The following is a 24,135-nucleotide window of genomic DNA, read 5'->3' as shown; positions in this document are numbered from 1 at the left end:
TAGTGTTGGGTTTGGTTTGTTTGAGGGAGGTTTCTGGGTTTGGTTTTTGAGAAAGCAACTCATTCACATGTTTTAAATTTTAGAGATATAAGAGGTTTGTAGTGACATGTCTCTCACCCTTTCCCCCCCTGGACCCAGCACTGCTTTCTTCAGGTAAACAAGTATATTCTTGCAGAGATATTTTTTTACATGTCTATATCTATGAATGTAATGTATATAAAATGTATATTATGTATAACTGTGCAGGGGTTTTCCTTCCTTTTATACAAATGGCAGTGTACCATAAGCACTATTCTATAGTTTACTTTTTTCTTTCAGAGATCATTGTATATCGTTAAGTAAACAACATCCTTATTCTTTTATACCATAATTGATGACTAGATTACTTCCACTCTTTTGCTATTACAAATATGCTGCAGTGAATAACTTTGTACATAAACCTGTATGCACTTGTGCAGGTAAATTGAGGATTAATTCCCAAATGTGAATGTGCTGTATCAAAGGAGTATGTACTTGAGTGATTCTGATAGATTTTGTCTGCTTACTTTCCATAGAGATGGTACTGATTTATACTTCTACCAGCAATACACATATGTATATTCCCTGCCACGCTGTCTTCAACCTTTTCAGTTTCTGCTGTTCAGATAAGTGAAAATGGAATCCCAGGATAGATTTTAGTGTACATTTCATTTATCATGAATAAGGATGAGCATCTGTCCATATGTTTCAGAGTTGTCTTTATTTCCTTTTCAGTGTTCAGTGAACATTGTGTTCAGTTCCTTTGCCCATTTTTTCCCTAGTGGCAATTGGTCTTGATGATTTGGTGGGTTTTATAAAGTAGGGATAACTGCCCTCTATTGGTACTATGAATTGCAAATATTTTTTCCCATTTTTTCATGTGTATTTTGAGTTTGCCTTTGGTAGTCTTCACCATTCAGATTTTGTTATGTAGCCAGATTTCTGAGTTTTTACTTGATGGCTTTTGGATTCTAGGTTATGATTATTTAATGGCTTTTGGATTCTAGGTTATGATTATTTAGTGGCTTTTGGATTGTAGAAACATTTTGAGGGAGGCAGGGTTTATTATTCTCAAAATTTGAAGAGAAGTGGAACAGAGGACAGCATGGGAACCTAAGTGGGGAAATGGGAAACTTGTCAGAGTCAGGGTCTCCCTTACAATCCTGCTGTTCAGTTTGACACAGATCTCAAGTCCTGGTGTATCAACAGAGTTCTTGTTCCAGACAGCAGAAACTGACTTGTTAATTTAGGCAGGAAAGGGAAGATAGGTTCCAGGTAGAAGTTTCAAGAAAGATAGGTTCCAGGAAGATAGGTTCAAGGTTCCAGGTAGAAGCATTTAGTTGGCCAGATAGTCACGAAAATTATAGACAAATGAAGGGTGAAATCTTAATTTAACCAAAGGCTGATGAGGAAATAGCTGATCTGGAATTATTTAGAGTTCTTATTATACTTCCCTTTTGTGTAAAAATTACAACCTTATTAAAGAAGATGAACTACTCTGAAAAAGTTTAATATTTTATTCATTCTAAAAATATGAGATACTTGAATGATGAGTTTTATTAATGTCTTTCGTCAAAGATGAGTTAATTTCTAATACATGCTGAGATGAGATGATTTCAAATCTGTCCATTACAGCGTCTTGAGTTTGCTGTAAGAAAGATAACGGGGCATTTAGCACAGTTTTGTTCAGTGTTATTCAGTGTCTGTGGTGTCTGTGGGAACAAACTTGACATTGACCTGGATTCTCTGAGCCTTTTTTTCAACATTCAGTTATTTCATAACAAAGAGCCTGATTTTATTATTAACCCAATTTCATTTCACAATTCTGCTACAGTGCAGCATATGTGTTTTTACACTCTGCAATAAAACCCACAGGTCTAAGGGGAGAAAAATGAGGTTGGGCACCACACTCAAAAACTTCATCACTGGTACATAAAAAATCATAGAAACCTATCTGCACATGTTAATTGGCTAAAAGATACATAAATACTGAAATAAGTAGAGCATTATACCTTTTAAAAGACCTGAAGTTTGCTGTGGAAGTGGAATTCAGAAGAATTTCAGCTTGTGAGTTATTCTAAAGTAATGGTAGGAAGGTGATAATACAAAATCAGATGGAAAATTATAACACCAGATAGATATGGATGCTGCTGTCAGCACACATGGGTTGAACTGAGGTCACTAGAAATGTTTTGAGATGTGCCCATGTGTGTTTTGAGGCTCCAATCAACTGGATGCAATTTTTTGTATTCACCTAGTCTATTTCATGGACACACTGTACTCAAACTGTTCCCTCTTAGATGCACTGGAACAAATTTATGTCTTTAAAATCAAGCGTTGTAGCAGAACTGACTGTATTTTTACTAGAACAACTCAGTAATGTGTATTTTAGCTGGAAATTAATATTTGACTTCATAATATTAAAGAAATGGTTTGAAATTTTTCTTTCTTCTAAAATTAGGTATATTATATTGCACTATGTACCTTATTAAATTGGGATATCTCCATTTGAAGGATTTGGAAGTGAAATACCCTTCATTAAGGAAATAGAGTAATACTGTACTGGCCCTTTGATTGATTGATGGGAGCCCTTACTGGAGGTTAAAATCAGTTTCGTATATATACGCACAATGGAATATCATTCAGTCATGAAAAGGGATGCTATTCTGGTTTGTGCTACAATATGGATGAACCATGAAAACTTAATGCTAGCTAGATACAATAAGCCAAGCGCAAAAGGATAAATACTGTATGATTCCACTTATATAAGAGACCTAAAATAGGCAATGCATAGAGACAAACAGTAGAACAGAAATTACCAGGGGCTAAAGAGAGAGGGGGATGGACTGTATTGTTTAGTGGCTACAGTTACTGTTTGAGATGATAAGAATGAAGTTTTGGAAGTCATGTAGTGGTGATGGTTGCATAACATTGTGAATGTACTTCACACCGCTGAATTGTACACTTTGAAATGGTTAAGATGATAAATTTTTATATGTATTTTATCACAATAAAAAATCAATGTTATTTCATCTGTTATTTGTATCTTCAACATTACTTGTAGGTACCACTAATTTTACAGAGATACTATAAATACTTATAAACATTGGTCAGACTGAGTATGTGACAAGTTTCTTTTCTCTTGTCAAAATTTGAGTGTCAATTTGAGATGTTCCTTATAATACCTAGCAATTAAAGTATCTTTCTAAAATTTCACCAATTCCTTTAAGAAAGTTATAATTGCTTTTTCTTTTAAGGGTAAGCAGAAAAACATTTGTTAACCTGAATGTTTACATATCTATCTAGTCAATCACTTTGTATTTGAGGGATAGGCCAGAGTACCCTGGAATTTCTTCTGCAGTGTTAGAGAATCCTTGAAATGTTGAAACGCTTGACTATCGTACTGCATTTCTGTTGCGTTAGAGAAAAATATCTTCTGTAAGTATTTGTCAAGGAAATAATTTGAGTGAATTAGCTTTTCCAGTGATTTCTAATAATTATAATAATTGAGTAGTACTCTAAGCTAGGTCAGGGGGGATTTGTTTTATTTTTAAGAAATAAATTCTATCACAAGTAGTTTTCTCAGCTTTTCCATGTGATGAAATGTTTGTTTTTACTTATCTATATGTCCTCTAAGATGTTATCTAATTATATTTCAGGTTGCAACAAGGACAGTGTCCGAGCAGGCTGTAAAAAATGTGGCTACCGTAAGTACATCAAAGAAGAGCATTTTGTGCAGTGAATCATAGCCTCTTTGGACAATGTGATTTAGCATCCTGATTTCAGGGCCTTGGGCATAGTCCTTTAGCCCTGTTAATTGGCTCGGGTTTACAGAAAATTCAGAAATCCCTCCATCAGCACTAAATACTCAATTTTATTCACTGCCATGGACCCAGTGACAGGTGGCTGTGTATCTGGTGACTAGCAAAGATGTCATGAAGTACGAGTGGAGGGGGAGATGTAGGAGCCTGGAAAAAGTCTATTCCAGAAAAACTATATAGATACTTAGCCTTTTATTCCTTATCCTTGCAGATACTAGGTGAAGAGGTGAGCAGTGGAAACTGTTTATGAAAGGTTTTCCTGTTGATTGAATTAACTCTTTATAAAGGTGAATTTTGTCTGGTGAAACCTTGATTTAAACAGCTCCGTTATGATTAATGAAATGGAGTGGAAAAGTAAACTTAAGCATGTGCAATTATGCAATCTAAATTTATACTTATGTACTATAAACAAATATTGTTTCTCTACGTAAATGTGACAATTCCTAAAGCCTTGATAACAGCTCTAACAGTGGCATTACACTGTTTTCAAAGTTGTTTGGAGAAAATGCAAATGAACCTGGATTGTTGTTGATACTCTAGTTCATAGCAGAGTTATTTTTTAACGGAATAAAGATGTTCTTGTATGGGAAAAAAGTTTATTTTTTAAATCATGTAATAAGATAGTACTTGGGGTATGAATCTCCAAGAGAAGGGCTAAGAATAAAAGCATACTGGGAGAACCAAGTCACATGCCTCCAAGCAACAACTGAGACCTGGCTCAGTTGAAGCTTGCTAACTAGCAAAAGTGGGCATGTAAGTATACATATCCTTCATATAAATAAAAACTCCTGAAGAATGTGCTCACATGCAAGAAATAGTACAATGAAGTCTTTTCTGTTTTTTAAATTTGCTTATATTTATTTATACTTTGTCTTTCAACCCTTGCTAATTTCTTTATTTAAGATTTAAGTTTAGGAGTGCATACATAACTAGTAAGCCCACAGAGAAAAGCAGAGAAGACATACCTAAGTGAGGCTAGTGGTTATGGGGAGAGGGTAGAGGGGCCAGCAAGTGGTTTGTGGGGGAAGGGCACACAGAGGATTAGTCAAGGTTCTGGTAACAGTCTGTTCCCTAACGTGAGAGATGCAGCTATTTACTTTATTAACTCTCTTTCAACTGTAAGTACTCATTTTATATACTCTTCTCTAGTCTTCTCTGTGTGTGATGTACTTAATAATAAAGCTTGTTTGAATTTTTACATTAAAAAAAAGACTTAAGGAAGTTCTATATATATAAATGCTATGTTCACTTCAAAACCTAGAATGGATTTCCCAGTCTGTCTACTAATATCAGTTCGTCTACTTGGACTTCTTTTAACTTAAAACTTGTAGGAAAGCTGAAAGTAAAGAGCTAGTCTGAGCCAGGTTCTAACAGTTTTAGTGGATGGGGGTGTTGTACAGCCGCAGAGGGCTGAACAGGAGCCTGTGTTAGTCACTCAGTCGTATCCGATTCTTTACGATCCCATGGACTGTAGCCTGCTAGGCTCCTCTGTCCATGGAATATTCCGGGCAAGAATACAGGAATGGGGTAGCCATTATCTTCAGGGATCTTCCTGACCTAGGAATCGAACCTGAGTCTCCCACATTGCAGGCAGATTCTTTATCATCTGAGCCACTAGGGAAGCCCAAAGGGGAGCCTAGGGGACTGCTATTTGGAAACAGTGATAAGAAGTGGGGAGCACGCTAATAATACTGAGGTAAGCCATACGTAGAGAGGCATCTTCAGGGAAGAGCCAGCTATCTCTTTAAAAAGTGGTAGTGGGAGCATTCTGAGCACAGTTTGTCCACAAGGGATTGCATGTTTCAGTATCTGTCATAAAACGATTGGGAGATACAGGGGTGATGATTAGTTAAGTCAGAGGAACAGAAAGAGCAATGTATGGATGAGACTTCAGAGAAGTTACATGAAGTTACTTTTGGGTAAGAATAAAAATGATAGGGATGTGAAGTTTGGGGAGAATTAGCTGGGTTTACGGAGAAGGCCATGGCAACCCACTCCAGTATTCTTGCCTAGAGAATCCCATGGACAGAGGAGCCTGGTGGGCTGCTGTCCATGGGGTCGCACAGAGTCGGACACGACTAAAGCGACTTAGCAGCAGCAGCAGCAGCAGCTGGGCTTAAGAATTCAGAAGTTTATAATGTAGCTCTTATGTTCTCAAAACTCAAGACCTAAGATAGAGACAGAGCTTGGTTAAATTCATTGCATTTCATTGCTAAAACAACCCTGTGAGGTAGGTAGATTTCATAGTCTCAAGAGGTGGCTAGGTGGTAAAGAATCTGCCTGCAATGCAGGAGATACAAGTTATATGCCCAGGTCAGGAAGATCACCTGGAGAAGGAAATGGCAACCCGCTCCAGTATTCTTGCCTGGAAGATCCCATGGACAGAGGAGCCGGGCATGTCACAGTCCATGGGGTCACAAAGAGTCAGAGATGACTTAGTGATTGAGCACACACACATTTTTAGGAATATTCAAAACCATTGGTCTGGCACCTAGGTATAGCTTTTACACAGTTGGCAATAACTAGCTGTGTAACTTTGGGCAAGTTACTTAACCACCCTGTGATTCAATTTCCTGTCTGTAAAATGAAATTATAGTACTTATTTCCATAGACTTGTTGGAAAGATTAAATTAGCTAATGCAAGTTCTAGATCTATGCTTTGCCATAGTTATTCTTCAAAAGTCAAGAGGATTACTCTGTTGTTAAGTAGGAAAACTGGGAATTGAAATCTGGTTATTTGTAAGACTTTATACTGTGCCGTGGTATTTTTTCCCCATTCAAAAAAAATTGTGGTAAAATATATATAACATAATTTGCCATTTTAACTCTTTTTAAGTATACAGTTCAGTAGCGTTAATTGCATTCCCCGTATTGTACAACCATCACCACTATCAATTACAAAGCTTTTTCATCATACCAAACAGAAACTCGATAAACATTAAGCACTAACTCCCCACTCCTCCCTTCTGCCAGACTCTGGTAACCTCTAATCTACTTTCTATTTCTATAAATTTGGTCATTCTATATATTTCATGTAAGTGGAATCAAATATTTGTCCTTTTGTGTCTGGCTTATTTCACTTAGCCTAATGTTTTTCAAAGTTTGTTCATGTTGTAGCACATATCATAACTTCATTCTTCCTTATGACTGAATGATGTTTCATTGTCTAGATATACCACATTTTCTTAATTCATTTATCTGTTGATAGACACTTGGGTTATTTTTACCTTTTGGCTACTGTGAATAATGAGCAATGAATATTAATGTGTACACATCTGTTTGAGTCCCTGTTTTCAATTCTTTGGGATGTATAGCTAGGAGTGACACGCTGGGTCATATATGTTGAGCTTCTTGAGGAGTTGCCAAACTGTTTTCTACAGCAGCTCCATCATTTTATATTCCCACCAGAAATATATCAATATAAGAGTTCCAGTTTCTCCACATTCTTGCCAATGCTTATTTTCCTTTTACCTTTTTTTTTTTTTGAATTATAGCCATCTCAGTAGATGTGTTTGTTAGCTCATGGTTTTCATCTGCATTTCTCTAATGACTAATTATGTTGTGTATTTTTTCATGGTCTTATTGGCCATTTGTATATCTTCTTTGGAGAAATGTCTATTCAGTTCCTTAGCCCATCTTTTTATTTGAATTGTCTTTCTGTTCTTGAGTTGTGGGAATTGTATATATACTAAATGCTAAACCCTATCAAATATATAATTTGCAAATCTTCTCTTCCATTCCGTAGGTTGTCTTTTTACTTTCATAATTTCTTTGCACAAATGTTTTAAATTTTGATGAAATTCAATTTACCAGTTTTATCTTTTGTTATTTTACTGTTAGTATTTTACATGTAAGAATCCATTGCCAAATCCAAGTTAAAGAAGACTTATCCCATGCTTTCTTCTAAGACTTTTATGCTTTTAGCTCTTATATTGTAATGGTCTTCAATCCATTTTGAGTCAGTTTTTGCATATGATGTGAGGTGAGGAATTCAACTTCATTATTTTGCGTGGTGAAATCCTGTTCTCCTAGCACTGTCTGTTAAAGAGGCTATTCTTTCTCCACTGAATAGACTTAACAATTTTTTCAAAAAGCAATTGGCGATATACGTATGGGTTTATTTCTGGACCATTTCATTGGTTTATGTGACTATCCTTATGATTATATCGCCCTGTTTTGAATTCTATAGCTTTGTGGTAAGTTTTAAAATCAGGAAATATGAGTCTTCCACCTCTATTCTTTTTCAGAATTTTTTGGCTATTCAGGGCCTCTTGTATTTTTGTATAAATTTAAGGATCTGTTTTTCCATTACTGAAAAAGCCCCATTACTTTTTGCAATCAGCTACTGAAATGTTATAACTTTGAAATGTCTCTACGAATCTGTGGTCAAAATTTAAGTTTCTGATCATCTAAGAATTTTTCCGCTCATTGTCTCCTGAGAGTCTATTTAGAAAAGAACTCACAAGAACTATATTTTGGAGTAATTTCCTAAGTTTGTTCACTTATATTCCCCAATTGAAAAAAAAAAAAAGGAAATTTTATTTGTACCTCCATAAGCAGTGTGTCTTATTATCAGTTTAGGGTCAGTTTCATTAAAGCAAGGTTAAAAAGGATGTGAGACGAAGACTACTGCCATGGTGTGGTTATTATTTAGGTATTTTATTTATATTAAATAATCATGACTAGCTTGGATGCCAAGCTAGTTTAAATAAAAGAAAAATTGTGTCATCAGGAATTCTGATCAAAATGGCAAGGTAAACCAACATAGAAAGTCCTCTGTTTGGCTCCAAACACAAAGAGATGCTGGAGAAAAATATGGTAACAACAAAAATAAAAGTAACCTAGCTCAAAAGAATAAAAGGAAAATCGCCACATGTTAGAAAGGAAGAGGAGCTCAAAGCCAGAGCAGGGAATGATAGCTGAAAACAATGAGGTTCACAGGATTCCTGGGTAGACTTTTATGGAATACAGAATGAAGCTTTAGACTCCTGCAGAGTCACAGCATGGCTGGAGTGGAGGTTGTTGGTTAAAGCCAGACTGCCCAAAAAAGCAGTGAAGCAGAAATTACAGAGATTCCATTTACTGTCTAGGGGAAGTGATGAGAAAGTTTACTGTGTTTAACTTCCTATAAAATAATAATTAGAGGAAAAGGAATAATTCAGAATTGACAGCCCAAGCTTACACCACTTGTAGGTATGAGGAGTGAATTTACACTGCCTCCAGTGAGGCAGAAACTCGTTTTCCAAGCTAAGAAATTAATATGAAAAGTTAGTCTGGTATCAAGTTAAAAAAGTAAGTCCAGCTACATGCTGTTGTTAGTGAAACTACGTAGAAAACTGAAACCACATAGAAAATTTCAAAATAAAGGGATGAAAGAAAAAGAGCAGATAGATATTAGGTTGAATATTGTTGATATTCAACAGTTTTTCTAATGAAAATGGTAATTTCATATGATTCAAGTAATAATAACCAAAAGAGCAACTAGTGGAGCAATTATAACATTAGACTTTTGAGGCAAGAGCAGTTCTAATCAACCAAGAAGATAAAATAGTGATTGCAGCCATGAAATTAAAAGATGCTTACTCCTTGGAAGGAAGGTTATGGCCAACCTAGATAGCATATTTAAAAGCAGAGACATTACTTTGCCAACAAAAGTCCGCCTAGTCAAGGCTGTGGTTTTTCCAGTGGTCATGTATGGATGTGAGAGTTGGACCGTGAAGAAAGCTGAGCACTGCAGAATTGATGCTTTTGAACTGTGGTGTTGGAGAAGACTCTTGAGAGTCCCTTGGACTGCAAGGAGATCCAATCAATCCATCCTAAAAGAGATCAATCCTGGGTGTTCATTGGAAGGACTGATGTTGAAGCTGAAACTCCAATACTTTGGCCACCTCATGCGAAGAGTTGACTCACTGGAAAAGACCCTAATGCTGGGTGGGATTGGGGGCAGGAGGAGAAGGGGACAACAGAGGATGAGATGGTTGGATGGCATCACCAACTCGACGGACATGGTTTTGGGTAGACTCCGGGAATTGGTGATGGACAGAGAGGCCTGGCGTGCTGCAGTTCATGGGGTCGCAAAGAGTCGGACACAATTGAGCAACTGAACTGAACTGATTAATATAAACATGTATAGCAAAAACTTAAAAGGAAAAATGGACAAATATATAGTGATAAAGGTACTTAAAAATTATACCATCAGAAGTTGTTACACAAAAAAGTAAGATGGAGGTTTGAACAACAAAAGAGACATAAAAGCCTCTTCAACAAATAGTGATGTATTCTTTTAAAATACATTCCAAGTTTTTCCCCAAATTTATACAAGATAGGCCATAAAAGAAATCTTAGCAAATACTGAAACACTGATACCATACAGACAAATACTAAAACACTGATTTACCATACAGGCACTCGCTGATAACAGTGTAACACACTTAGAAATCAGCAAAAGCATAATCTGAAAGCTCCATATGTTTGGAAACTGAAAAGAACATTTCTAAATGATTCATTTGGAGGGAAATCACAACCGAGAAAATTTTGTTTCCAGCAGTATGGCAGGCTGGACCCTTCTATAAACAACTAAGAAACTAGTATAAAATATGCAATACATATTAGATATAGTAGTATGCTAGGAGAAAATACAGAATTCATGAATACTTAGAGACTAGCAACCAAAGGAAAGAAGAATGTCTAGGAGGTAAGTGTTGAGGATATTTGCTGAACCCAGGGTTCTTGAACTTCTATTTTCATGTATTGACTGGGTGCAGGGAATAAGGCAAGGCTCAGGACCTGGCCCAAGATTGGTACTTTCCTAGGAGATGCTCTCATATGAGTCTAGGACTTCCAAAAGATTTTATCCTTGAGTAAGAGAGAACTAGGAATAAATCTTAGAACAGAGTCGTAGTGAATCAATAGTGGGTTGTGAAACAAATTATGTGGTTTCTATCAGCATTCATATTTTTTGAATATCAAATGTCATAATGCTTCATGTAATTTTTGTTTTAATTTTTGTGAGTTAGTGTGTATTTGCATATGAACATATATATTAATATACTTGATTTCATTGTTATTTTTTTTCATTAGTCAGTCCTAGTCAAACAAATTTGAAAGTTACTGGCTTAGAGAGGCCGTGGCATATGTGCACAGAGAGACATGTTTAACTACACATTTCAGCATTATTTATAATAGCAAAATACTAGAAGCAACCTAAGATCCTATCAGTAGTAGAAAGGGTAAACATATTTTTATATGATGGAACATTATTCATCAGATAAGATGAGATAATTACATCTGCCTATGTTAGCACAGCGGAGAAGGCAATGGCACCCCACTCCAGTACTCTTGCCTGGACAATCCCATGGACAGAGGAGCCTGGTAGGCTGCAGTCCATGGGGTCGCGAAGAGTCGGACACAACTGAGCGACTTCACTTTCATGCATTGGAGAAGGAAATGGCAGCCCACTCCAGTGTTCTTGCCTGGAGAATCCCAGGGACGGCGGGGCCTGGTGAGCTGCAGTCTGTGGGGTCGCACAGAGTCGGGCACGACTGAAGCGACTTAGCAGCAGCAGCATGTTAGCACAGATGAATCACAAAACATAATATTGAATGGCAGAAACAGTTACAGGATGATAGGTAAGTATAATTGAGTTTATGTTAAAAATAATAATATTATGTTCTGAAAATATAGACACCAACTTCAGTATAACCAACTTCTGAAATCAAAGGAAATGGAATGGGTTTGGGGCAGGGTTCCAAGACATGGTGCAGGCTCTCCAACTTCATGTATGTACGTGTGCATGTGTGCAAGCCTTTCACTTAAAAAAAAATTGTTAAGTGAATAAAGCAAAATGTTAACATGCAGATGATAGGTACTTAGATATTAGTGATATTGTTTCCTTTCCTGGTGTTTATAATGTTTGATTTTTTAATTACATCATGCAATAAGTAGATAACTGTTGTAGTTTTCTTATAGGGAGAATCTTAAAGGACTGAATATTATTGTTAGAATTAAAATTGTAAGTATTCTTTCCAACAACATGTTCAATGATGTTATTATGACACCTTTAGTTAGGTGAAAGCTGTGAATGAAAAATGTAATAGTCAGTAAGTAATGTAATAGTCAGTAAGCTGAGAAGCAAAAACGTAGGGGAAAGGAATTAAATATAGTGGAAAGAAATATAAAATCCAATGTTGAGAATATTTACATTAATTCAATATTCTAAAATCCATAAGATGTAACCAAAAAGAAAAAAAAAAAGTTTATTGAATAAGAAGCCCTATTAAAAAAAAGTTCTTTTTCATTCAGGTAAAGCAGATGACCACTCACTGAATAAAAGTTAAAACTAAATATTATATTATTAAATTGTAATTGTTGCTTAGTGGACAAACAAAGCAAAAAAATATATAATGTGTCTGTAGTGTTGTCATTCATATTTCTTTGTTTTACTTAGCTGGTCACCTGACTTTTGAATGCCGCAATTTTCTCCGAGTAGATCCCAAAAGGGACATAGTTTTGGATGTCAGCAGCACAAGCAGTGAAGAGAGTGATGAAGAGAATGAGGAACTGAATAAACTGCAGGCATTACAAGAAAAAAGTAAGCAATACTTTTTTTTCCTTCCAGAGTTTAAGGTTGTTTCTAAATGCCCTGCTGTATTATGTCATCTTTATTTATTGTTCTATTATATTTGTCATTAAGATAGTTTGCATCCTATGTAAGAATTATTGCATAGGTAAGGAAATAGGCTTGAACGTTGTAAGTAACTTGCCCAAAGTTGAACAATTGGTCTGTGATAGAAGCAGCAGGCAAGTCTGTTTCTGATTCTATAACCCAGGTTTTATTGTGTTTTGGTTTGTTTTTCCACCTCACTGGAATGTATCACATGGTACAAAGAGTCTAAAGGATTGGATCGTCAAATCACACTCATTAAAATCAGAGATCTTAGTAGTATCAAGCTTTAGTTGACCCTTGAACAACTTGGATTTGAATTGCATGGGTTGACTTTCATACACATTTTTTCAGCATTACATACTAGAATAATAAACAAGCTGCAGTTGATGGAATTCACAGATTCAGAACCATGCATATGGAGAAACTGTGTATGTGGAAAGCCAACTATAGATTATAGTTGGGTCTTGGACTGCAAAATTACAGAAAATTTATTTCCTCACAAAATTTATTTCCTAACCCCTGTGCCATTCAAGAGTCAACTGTAACTTCATGTATGCAGATGACCATGTGGCATAGCAAAGCAGCCAGAGTTCTGGGACTACAGTACAACCTCCTAGGTTCCCACTCTGGCCACGGTTAATGTAAACGGTTTCTACATGACTTACACAAAAGAAAGTCATTTTGGTCTTGAAACACCTTAATTTTATGCCCAGATAGTTACATTTCCCAGGGATTATGGATTTATGCCCCATAAATCCCTAGGTTCCAGGATTATTTACCATAAACAGTCTTAGACCAACCAAGTACATTCAGCTATAAGCAGTCTATAAATAAGGATTCTTCTGCCAACAGCTTGATCATGGACTTCTAACTTTCAGAACTATGAGGAAATAAATTTCTGTAATTTAGCCATACACCACCTCCTCCCCACCCCCCAAAAAAAAGGATTCTCTGGCTAGCAAATACTAGTAATTTATTTCCAGGAAGTCTATCATTAGCATGTTTATAAAGAAATTTGACCAAGTTACCTTTTTCCTTTCCTGAGGCATCCTCCTTTCCCCTGCAAAAGAGAACAAATTTCAGACCAACTGTTTAACCATTTGTTTTCCATCTTGTGTATAAAATGACCTATCTTTGCAGTGGAGTTTTTAAGGATAAAATGTGATGCCATATGTGAAAATATTTTGTAAACTACAAAATGCCATATTGGTAGTTGTCACACAGAAGCAAAATGCAGCTTATTTGAATATGAGTTTAGGCATGGAGTGAGACAGATACAAAAAGGTTAAACTTGTTTTTGATCATAAGAGAACAATAAACACCTTAAAATTTTTTAACCTTTCCGTATAATGTCCAGTGAAGGTAGGTGGAAAAAGTCAAATGCCAGGGTACTGGAACAAGCTGAGAAGGCAGAAGAAGGATAGCATCCCAAAGAAGGCAGACTAGAGTAACAAGAAATATGAGTCTATACAACTTCAGGGATAGCTGCTTGAATATATATATTTTTTCTTTTGGTCCCTACTGAAACAACACTAAAATAATAGTAGAAGAATTTTTTAAAAACACAAGTTCACAAGGACAAAGAAAACAAGAGTCAGAAAACTTGAGTTAGTGATAATGGACTCACATTTTAAGAGAGCTCACCCCTTTAACAGTGTGGAAAGCTGAGAAATAACCTGAGTATGCACTCTAAAACCCCCTAAAGTCTTGATGATGAGTATCCTTGGGTACCTCTGGAAGCAAGAATGTAAGACTAAAAACAGGGATTGCTTAAAAGCCTGAAGTAGTTAATGCTTCGTTCCCTTTCCCTACTCTGTGAAGCCCTGTCATCTGAGCAGACCACCACAGGTCTATTTTCTAGACAGGGTCAGATCAACAGTCTTTAAACTGGGACACACCAAACACAAATGAAGATATTTAAGTTAAAGGTTAGATACAGAATGGTGAGAGCCTTCTAGCCATCTTCATCTATTGGTTCCCAGACATACATCACTCAGGCAGAAGATCTGAAGATACATCCCTGGAAAAGCTGACCAGCCTAAGAAGAAAGAAATAGGGATACTGACATTAGGGATCCTTCAAAGACAAAATCTCACCAGATGGCCGGTGAAGTCTGGACTTCCAAGTTTCGCTTGCTAAAAGCTTCCTGTCAGCTTTTTAGACAGTGAAAGGTGCTAAATTTCTGCAGAAGGATTCTCACATCAAATATAGATTCCAAAACACAAACAAAAAATCAACTTGAGAAATACACAGCCTGTAGAGGGAGAAAACTTAGCAGAAATAATAAACATTTAGTTTCATAGAAAGATAAGATATAGCACACATGAATATGAATAAAACCAACAAAGGGGCTTTTGAAAATTAAAAAAGAAGCAGATATTCAGCTGAATTCCAGAAAAATAAACGACCCGATCAAAAAATGGGCCAAAGAACTAAACAGATATTTCTCCAAAGAAGAAATACAGATGGCTAACAAACACATGAAAAGATGCTCAACACCACTCACTATTAGAGAAATTCAAATCAAAACCACAATGAGGTATCATTTCACACCAGTCAGAATGGCTGCTATCCAAAAGTCTACAAGCAATAAATGCTGAAGAGGGTGTGGAGAAAAGGGAACCCTCTTACACTGTTGGTGGGAATGCAAACTAGTACAGCCACTATGGAGAACAGTGTGGAGATTCCTTAAAAAACTGGGAATAGAACTGCCATATGACCCAGCAATCCCACTTCTGGGCATATACACCAAGGAAACCAGAATTGAAAGAGACGCGTGTACCCCAATGTTCATCGCAGCACTGTTTACAGTAGCCAGGACATGGAAGCAACCTAGATGTCCATCAGCAGACGAATGGGTAAGGAAGCTGTGGTACATATACACAATGGAATATTACTCAGCCATTAAAAAAAATACATTTGAATTGGTTCTACTGAGATGGATGAAACTGGAGCCCATTATACAGAGTGAAGTAAGCCAGAAAGAAAAACATCAATACAGTATACTAATGCATATATATGGAATTTGAAAGATGGTAACGATAACCCTATATGTGAGACAGAATAAGAGACACAGATGCATAGAACAATTTTATGGACTCTGAGGGAGAAGGTGAGGGTGGGACGTTCTGGGAGAATAGCATTGAAACATGTATATTATCATATGTGAAACAGAACACCATTCCATGTTCGATGCATGAGACAAGGGCTCAGGGCCGGGGCAATGGGATGGCCCAGAGGGATGGGATGGGGAGGGAGGTGGGTGGGGGGTCCAGGAAGGGGAACACATGTAAACCCATGGCTGATTCATGTCAATGTATGGCAAAAACTATTACAATATTGTAAAGTAATTAGCCCCCAACTAAAATAAATAAATTTATTAATAAAAAAAAAAGAAAAAGAAAAACAGAGATACTGAGACATAGGAACAAAAAGAATACCAGCTGTACACCCCTGGTATATCAGGTAATAAACACAATTTTAAAATGTAAAAAAAAAAAAAAAAAGAAGCAGATATGGAAAACTTGATAGAGTTGGAAGGTAAAGTTGAAAAAAACAAAGAAGAACAAAGTGAGAGAAAAAAGATAGAACAATTGAAGGGTCATTCTAGAAAATACTTCATTCAAATGAATCCCAGAAAGCGAAGAAATAATTTCCAGATGAAAAGGTTTAACAAGTACCAGGCACAGTGTTGAAAATATCCCACACAAAGGTACACTGTAATGAAACTTAATGTATCATAGAAACTGAAAGATATAATCCAAACTTCCAGCGTTGAGAATAAGGCAGGTCATAGGTGAAGAATCAGGAGTCAGAATTGTTGTGTACGTCTCTAAGCCAATATTGGAAGCTAGTAGAATGTGGGTCATGCTTTCATTTGTTGAAGAAAAGTTATATCCATGTTAGGACAATATACCCAACCAAATTATTAATCAAATGTAAAAGTACAGTAAAGATATTGTCAGACATTCAAGTCTCAAAAAACAATTTACTTCTCACTCTTTCTCAGAAAACCTCTGGAATAAGTGTTCTATCAATGTAAGGGAATACAGTGAATAAAGGAAGACAGGAATGTAGGAAATAGAAAAGATAAGAAGGGAAATTTGTAGCATGCTGGTAAGGAGATACTCCAGAAAGACAGCTGCACCGAAATGGAGAGTAGCCAAGCCACATAGGAGCACAGCAGAGGGCTCTAGGAGAGAAAGCCTAAGATCCTTAATTCCACAAGGATACTTTCTACCCCTTTCACCTATACTGCTCTATTTTTAAAAAGACAAATGCATAAAAGTTTAGAATTAGGAAGAATCTTTAGAACAAATAATCTAAAAACCTAGTTTTGTAGAAAAAGAAAATGAAAACAGGTGACTTTCCAGAGTCACTCACTGGTCACAGTAGAGCCAACATTTCTTGCCATGATCCAGGTTTCTTGCCTGCTTGTCCTGTAGTATTTTCATTACAGTGTGCTGCTCTCCTGCCTTAGATATCATCCAGTCTGTTGGTTCTTGACCTTTTTGTCCTTTATCACATCAATCTTGAAGGATAAACTACACTCCCGTCATGAATAGTGGTTTATTCTAGAGGTGATTTTTCAATCAGAAGACCGGGGACAGATCCACTCTGGGAGAAAGGGGAGGAAGTAGCATATAATAACCTCCAGGACAGAGAGTAGTTGGTGAAGCTTCATTATTAGCATCAGCTTCTGGCTCAGATGGTAAAGAATCTGCCTGCAATGCAGCAGGCCCAGGTTCGATCCCTGGATCAAGAAGATCCCTGGAGAAGGGAATGGCTGCCCACTCCAGTATAGTAGGGCTTCCCTGGTGGCTTAGTGGTAAAGAATCCACCAGCAATGCTGGAGACTCAGGTTCGATCCCTAGTTTGGGACAATCCCCTGGAGAAGGGAGTGGCTACCCACTCCTGTATTCTTTCCTAGAGAATTCCATGAACAGAAGAACCTGGTGCACTACAGTCCATGGGGTCACGAAGAGTTGATCACAACCAAGCGACTAACACACACGCAAAGAAGGGACCCATATTTCATGATCACCAAATGGAATCCAGTGTTGTTCTTCAATCGCTAAGTCATGTCCGACTCTTTGCTACCCCATGGACTGCAGCACGCCAGGCTTCCCTGTCTTTCATGACCTCCTAGAGTTTGCCCAAACTCACGTCCACTGAATCAGTGATGTTATCTAACCATCTAATTCTCTGCCACTCCCATCTCCTTTTGCCCTTAGTCTTTCCCAGCATCAGGGTTTTTTCCAATGAGTCGGCTCTTCACATGAGGGGGCCAAAGTATTGGAGCTTCAGCTTCAGCCCTTCCAATGAATATTCAGGGTTAATTTCCTTTAAGACTTACTGGTTTGATCTCCTGCTGTCCAGGGGACTCTCAAGTTTTCTCCAACACCACGTTTCGAAAGCATCAGTTCTTTGGCACTCAGCCTTCTTTATGGTCCAGGTCTCACATCCGTACATGACTGCTGGAAAAACCATAATTTTGACGGTATGGACCTTGGTCAGCAGAGTGATATCTCTGATTTTTAATATGCTGTCTAGGTTTGTCATGGCTTTTCTTCTGAGGAGCAAGCATCTTTTAATTTCATGGCTGCTGTCACCATCTGCAGTGATTTTGGAGCCCAAGAAAACAAAATCCATCATTGTTTCCACTTTTTCCAATCTGTTTGTCATGAAGTCATGAAACCAGATGTCATGATCTTAGTTTTTTGAATGTTGAGTTTTCACTGTCTTCTTTCACCCTCATCAAGAGGCTCTTTAGTTCCTCTTTGCTTTCTGCCATTAGTGGTAGGTATCATCTGCATATCTGAGGTTTGATGTTTCTCCTGGCAATCTTGATTCCAAGTTGTGAGTCATCCAGCCCTGCATTTCACATGATGTACTCTGCATGTAAGTTAAATAAGCAGAGTGACAATATACACCAAAAAAAAGATGTCCTTTTTATCATAGGGGATTGGAATGCAAAAGTAGGAAGTCGGGAGATACCTGGAGTAACAGGCAAATCTGGCCTTGGAGTACAAAATGAAATAGGGCAAAGGCTAACAGGGTTTTGTCAAGAGAACACACTTGTCATAGCAGACACCCTCTTCCAACAACACAAGAGACAACTCTACACATGTACATCACCAGATGGTCATTACCAAAATCAGATTGATTATATTGATAATTTTCTTTGCACCCTAAGATGAAGAAGCTCTGTAGAGTCAGCAGATAAGACCTGGAGCTGACTGTGGCTCAGATCATGAGCTCCTGATTGCAAAATTCAGACTTAAATTGAAGAAAGTAGGAGAACCCACTAGACCATTCAGATACGATATAAATCAGATCGCTTACAATTATACAGTGGAGGTGACAAATAGATTCACGGGATTAGGTCTAGTAGACGGAGTGCCGGAAGAAATATGGACAGAGGCTCATAAGGCTTTACAGGAGGTGGTAACCAAAACCATCCCCAAGAAAGAGAAATGCAAGAAGTCAAAGTGGTTGTCTGAGGAGGCCTTATAAAAAGCTGAGAAAACAAGAGAAATGAAAGGCAAAGGTGAAAGGGAAAGATATACACAACTGAATGCAGAGTTCCGGAGAATAGCAAGGAGAGATAAGAAAGCCTTCTTAAGTGAACAGTGCAAAGGAATCCCAGTAACCCCTACCCAAATAAACCATAAATTGGGTCTGAAGCACACAGAGGAAGGGAGTCTAGAGGCTGTGGTTGTTAGTTCCATTGATAATTGGCTGATGTTTTTCAGAATCTCTGAAAGGGGTAAGTTCTCAGTGTGAGTGACTGAGTGCATCCTTGACCTGCATCCTTTAGCTAATCCTAGGAGCTCCTTGAATTCTTCCTTAGTCCTTAGAGCTAGAGAGATCTTATACCAACTCTCTTGAATATTGTAAGTTTTAGTCCAATTTATTAATTTTTCCTTGTAGATTGTGCTTTGCTTTCAAGTGTAACTTTTTACCTATCTCTCGGTCTCCTTTACTTTTTTCTAAAGTTTTTATAGTTTTATATTTTACATTAAGTCCTTCATCCATTTGAGTTGATTATTATATAAGATGTGAAACTTAGAGCACTTAGTATTTTGCTTAAGAATGAACAATTGTTCCAGCACTGTTCATTGAAAAGCTGCCTTTCCTTCATTGAATTGCTTTTGCCAAAAATAGTTGATCATATTTGTGTGGGTTTGTTTCTGGATTGTCTATAATATTCCATTTATCTATGTGTCTATCCCTCCACCCATTCTTGGTTAATGTAGCTATACAATAAGTTTTGAAGTTGGAGGGACTGAGTTTTTCTACTTTATTCTTCTTTTTCAAAGTTATTTCAACTATTCTAGTTTCATTTCCTTTCCATAAAAATTTTGGAATAATGTTTTTATCTGCAAAGAATCTTGCTGGGATTTTGATACTCATTGCATTAAGCATGTTTATCAATTTGGGGAAAATTGACACCTTTACTATGTTGAGCATTCCAACTCACGAATATAATATGTCTCTATAATTATTTAGATCTTTGATTTCTTTTCTTATCACTGTTTGGTTTTCAGCATATAAATCCTATATGTTTTATTAGATTTATATCTATAAATGTTTCTTTTTTGAAAAATTGTAAATGGTGTTTTTTTCATTGTCTGCATGTCCATTACGAGTATATGGAAATGCAGTTTATTTGTGTATGTTTATCTTTTATCCTTGTTGAACTCACTGATTATTTCTGGGAGTTTTTGGTAGATTCCTTGAAATTTTCTATGTAAATGTTTCATCATGTCATCTGCATATCAGAACACTTTTACTTCTTCCATTTTGATCTGTAAGCCTTTTATTTCCCTTTCTTGACTTTTTACTGTGGCTAAAACTTATAGCACTGTATTGAAAAAGAGCAGTGAGAGATGAATTCTTACCTGGATTCTAACCCTAAGGGACAGAAACATTCAGACCTTAGCAGTAGCTAAGTAGTTTTTTTGTTGCCACTCTTTATCAAGTTGAGGAAGTGTCCTTCTATTCCTATTTTGAAAGAGTTTTTTATCATGAATGAGTGTCAGATTTTGCCACATGCATTTTCTGTATCAGTTGATAGGATCCTACAGTTTTTCTTTAACCTGTTAATACAGTAGATTGCATTGTTTTTTTGAATATTCAGTCAGCCTAGCATATCTTAAATAAGTGACATTTGGTCATGGTGTATAATTTTTAAAAAATATTAAATACTGATTTCTCTTTGCTAATGTTTTGTTAACAGTTATTTGCATCCATGTTCATGAGAGATGTTAGTCTTTTATTCTAATTTTGTACTATTTTAATCTGATTTTGGTATCAGAGTAACATTAGCTTCATAGAATATTGAGAAGAGTTTCATTCTCTTCTGTTTGTTAGATAAGATTATATAAAATTTGTATTAATCCTTCTTTAAATGTTTGGTATCACAGCCTCACAAGGGAGAAAGTCTGTGTTCTCCACTCAGCCTTTGATGATGTGAGTGGTGCCACATTTTTTTCTGTGGTGTTTGGCTGGAGAATGGCAATTATTATCTAAAAGCTTCCTGTCACTATGCTGTCCCTTTTGTGGTCCTTTCGCTAGAAAGAGCAGATTCTTGTTGGGGCATTTCTGGCTCCACCTGTTGACATTGCCAGGTTACCAGCTTCTTTAGCTCTCAAGCCTGTGCTATATAAAGCATAAAGACATTTCAGGGAACTCAGTACTGGGTCGTTTTCTAGGTTATACAAGAACCCTAGCTATTGTCTGCCTTTTCACCTTTCAGAGTCTTCTTATGCTTGTTTTTGGTATGTCTGGGACGTGTAGTTACACTTAATGAGAGGAATAGGAAAAATATGTCTACTTCATCTTCCTAGAAGCAGTTCAACTGATTTTTTACAAAGGTGAAAAGACAATTCTGTGTAGAAAAAGTCTTTTCAGCAAATAATACTAGAATAAATTAATATTTTAAAAAGTGTTAAGTGAAAGAAGTTGAAAAATATTGTATATGCTACATTTTTCAGGTGAGAAAAAACTTGAGACTTACATGTAACTTTATTTGTATATGTGAATGTATGTTTGTATTTAGTTATGTATAGAGAAAGCCTAGAAGAATACACACCAAATTATGTATTTAAAAATCAAGCTAGAGAATAGTGTGTATTCTCTCCTTCCAAGATACTGACAACATAAATATTAGTTGTGTTGTTATTGTCCCATTACCCTAGGATTTCATGATCCTAATTTTGCTTGAAAAGGAAAATTTTTTTAAATTATACATGATTGTGTTGTTTCATTTCTTAAGGCCTGAAATAGTACCCACCAAACAGTCAACATTGATTAGGAATTAGAAATGAAATACTTGAACTTTTTAGTAAATATACGTAGTTGATTTGAAATTTGTATTAAAAGCATATGTTTTTATTAGACTTTTAATGAGTAAAAATAATCAAGAAAGGGGACATTGTTACAAGAAAAGTGCAAATCCTGACCAGTGAAATTCACCAACCAACAACCAAAATTTTAAAATGTATAAAATATTAATATCATATATTAATGGATATATGTGGAATCTAGAAAAATGGTACAGATGAACCTATTTACAGGGCAAGAATGGACACAGATGTGGAGAACAGACATGAACACACAGGGAAGAGGAGAGAGTGGGCTGAACTGGAAGATTGGAATTACCGAGTGTGTACTGCAATGTGTAAAACAGATAGCCATGGGAAGCTGTTGCATAGTACAGGGTACGCAACCTCAGTGTTCTCTGATGACCTCGATGGGCAGGGTGGGATGAGGGGTGGTGAGAGGAAGGTGATATATGTATACATATAGATAATTCACTTTGTTGTACTACATTGTAAAGCAGCTATACCCCAATTTAAAAAAAAAATGCTTATTACATACCACAATAATATATAAACTGATGGTGACCTGATTCTTTCCCCTCAACATACAGGAATTAATGAAGAAGAGGAAAAGAAAAAAGCAAAAAGCAAAGAGAAAATCAAGTTGAAAAAAAAACGGAAGAGGTATTTTTTTTAACATTTTTTTTAAAAAAATAGGACTGAATATAAGATGGATTAAAAAATTTTATTTTTCACATTATAGTCTAGTTAATGTAATATTAATGAGAGTTAGATGTTTGGTTGTTTCAGTAAAATAACAAAATCCTTCATGTCAGGATTCAAAAATAGAGTCAGCACTCAGATACCTTAAATTTTCTTTTTTGGAGCAAATACACCTCAGCTACTATACAGATTGGAAGTTAACTCCCTTTCAGGTGTTGAGAGTTAAATAACAACGTTTAATGTAAGAACTAATACAGGAAGGTAGAGCTCAGTGTATCACGTAGTCTGATCAGTGTGTTGTTTTGTCATTTGCTCTAGCACAACATAATGGATTCCTTGTAGGAAAGTGAGATTTTCTATTTTCTTCCGAATTTTCATCTACTAATTTTAGAGTAACATATTATTTACCTTGGGCTTCACAGACCTCATTCAGATACAGCCCAGAATTAAAAGAACTTTTCTAAGTACACTTAGCAAAGATAATGCCACTTAATGTAGTTGCCATGCTCAAGTTTAACATTCTGCCTTAAAGAGAATCCAAGTCCGAAAAGGCAAAGAAAATAGCATAGGCAGAGAAGCAGCTCTGGTCAGAATGTAGAGGTCAAGAAGGGCTTGAAAACAGGAAAGCAGACAAGAGTTGAGAAAAACAGAACTGAAGGGAGTGTAAGAGAAGACATGAGAAACTAGGCTCAGGAGATAGCCAAAGTCTGAGAAGGTAAACAAGGAAAAGGTAGGAACACACTCACAGAAACCCAGGAGATTCAGCATCCCTAATCTAGGAAGGCAGTCAAGGAATCCGCGCAGTGAGTCCCTCTACAGACACAGCCGTGTGGTCTCGTTTGCCTTTCCTTCTCCTGTACGTCTCTGGCAGGTTTTCTTAGTTTGAGTTTTAACTTCTAATGTTTAGATCACTCATCTAACCCTGGGATACCTTTTTTATTATAAATTAACTCAGTTTCTGTCTCATTTATTTAGATTATACATTTAAAAGTATCCTTTTGTAACTACTGAAAATGATTATGGAATGCAACTGTTCATCTGTATTACTCTGTATATAAAAGAAATCAAGTACTTTAACTTAAAAAATAAAAAAGAAATAACAAAAGTGCTTTTATTTTGCTGATTTTCAGCTTTCATACATTTACATGGAGGTGCAATTATAGCTCTTTTTATATTATTGCATTCTTTGTGGCTCTTTTAAGAAAATAAACTAACAAGTTATTTATACACAGTGAATTGTGTATATAATGAGGGTGTATAAAATGCCACTTTCTTTGCCTTTTATAAGAAAGATTTTGAAGGCTACACAGGATGAGAAACTGAAAATCACAGAAAAATTATTTCATCCTTGCTGAATTTAAAACTCATAACTGGAATTGAGCAGAATAGAGATATTTTGTTAGTTTCTCTGGCTAAGTGGCAAAAATTCTGAGTACAGTATTTTAAGAGCATGCAAATGTATAAGGCACATTTCATTTGAGTTTCTTTATACTCTCACCTTGTTCCAAGAAGGATTTAAAGCAGTTCGGATTCCATTTAAATGCACCCATCAGCCATAAATACAGTTATCAGTCAGTGTGTC

At 36.4% G+C, this 24,135-nt stretch overlaps 1 protein-coding gene across 18 annotated transcripts in view; it reads left to right on the top strand.

Moving 5' to 3' along the window:
• Nucleotides 1-24,135, top strand: part of SREK1IP1 (SREK1 interacting protein 1) — a 374,836-nt gene that overhangs the window by 5,795 nt on the left and 344,906 nt on the right. For 12 of the 18 annotated variants that reach the window (XM_081518356.1, XM_081518349.1, XM_081518346.1 and 9 more), the window contains 3 exons: nt 3,678-3,725; nt 12,286-12,429; nt 22,442-22,514. In XM_081518356.1, the coding sequence (XP_081374482.1) occupies nt 3,678-3,725; nt 12,286-12,429; nt 22,442-22,514 (265 nt within the window). Of the gene's footprint in view, nt 1-3,677; nt 3,726-12,285; nt 12,430-22,085; nt 22,230-22,441; nt 22,515-24,135 lie in introns of all 18 variants that reach the window. The other 6 variants (XM_081518341.1, XM_081518342.1, XM_081518339.1 and 3 more) reach the window with 1 other exon arrangement.

The sequence above is a fragment of the Giraffa tippelskirchi genome, chromosome 8 (assembly GCF_054371585.1).
Source record: "Giraffa tippelskirchi isolate mGirTip1 chromosome 8, T2T-mGirTip1v1.2.pri, whole genome shotgun sequence".
In the NCBI taxonomy this organism is placed as follows: Eukaryota; Metazoa; Chordata; class Mammalia; order Artiodactyla; family Giraffidae; genus Giraffa; species Giraffa tippelskirchi.
This window is presented reverse-complemented; position numbering and strand designations above follow the sequence as displayed.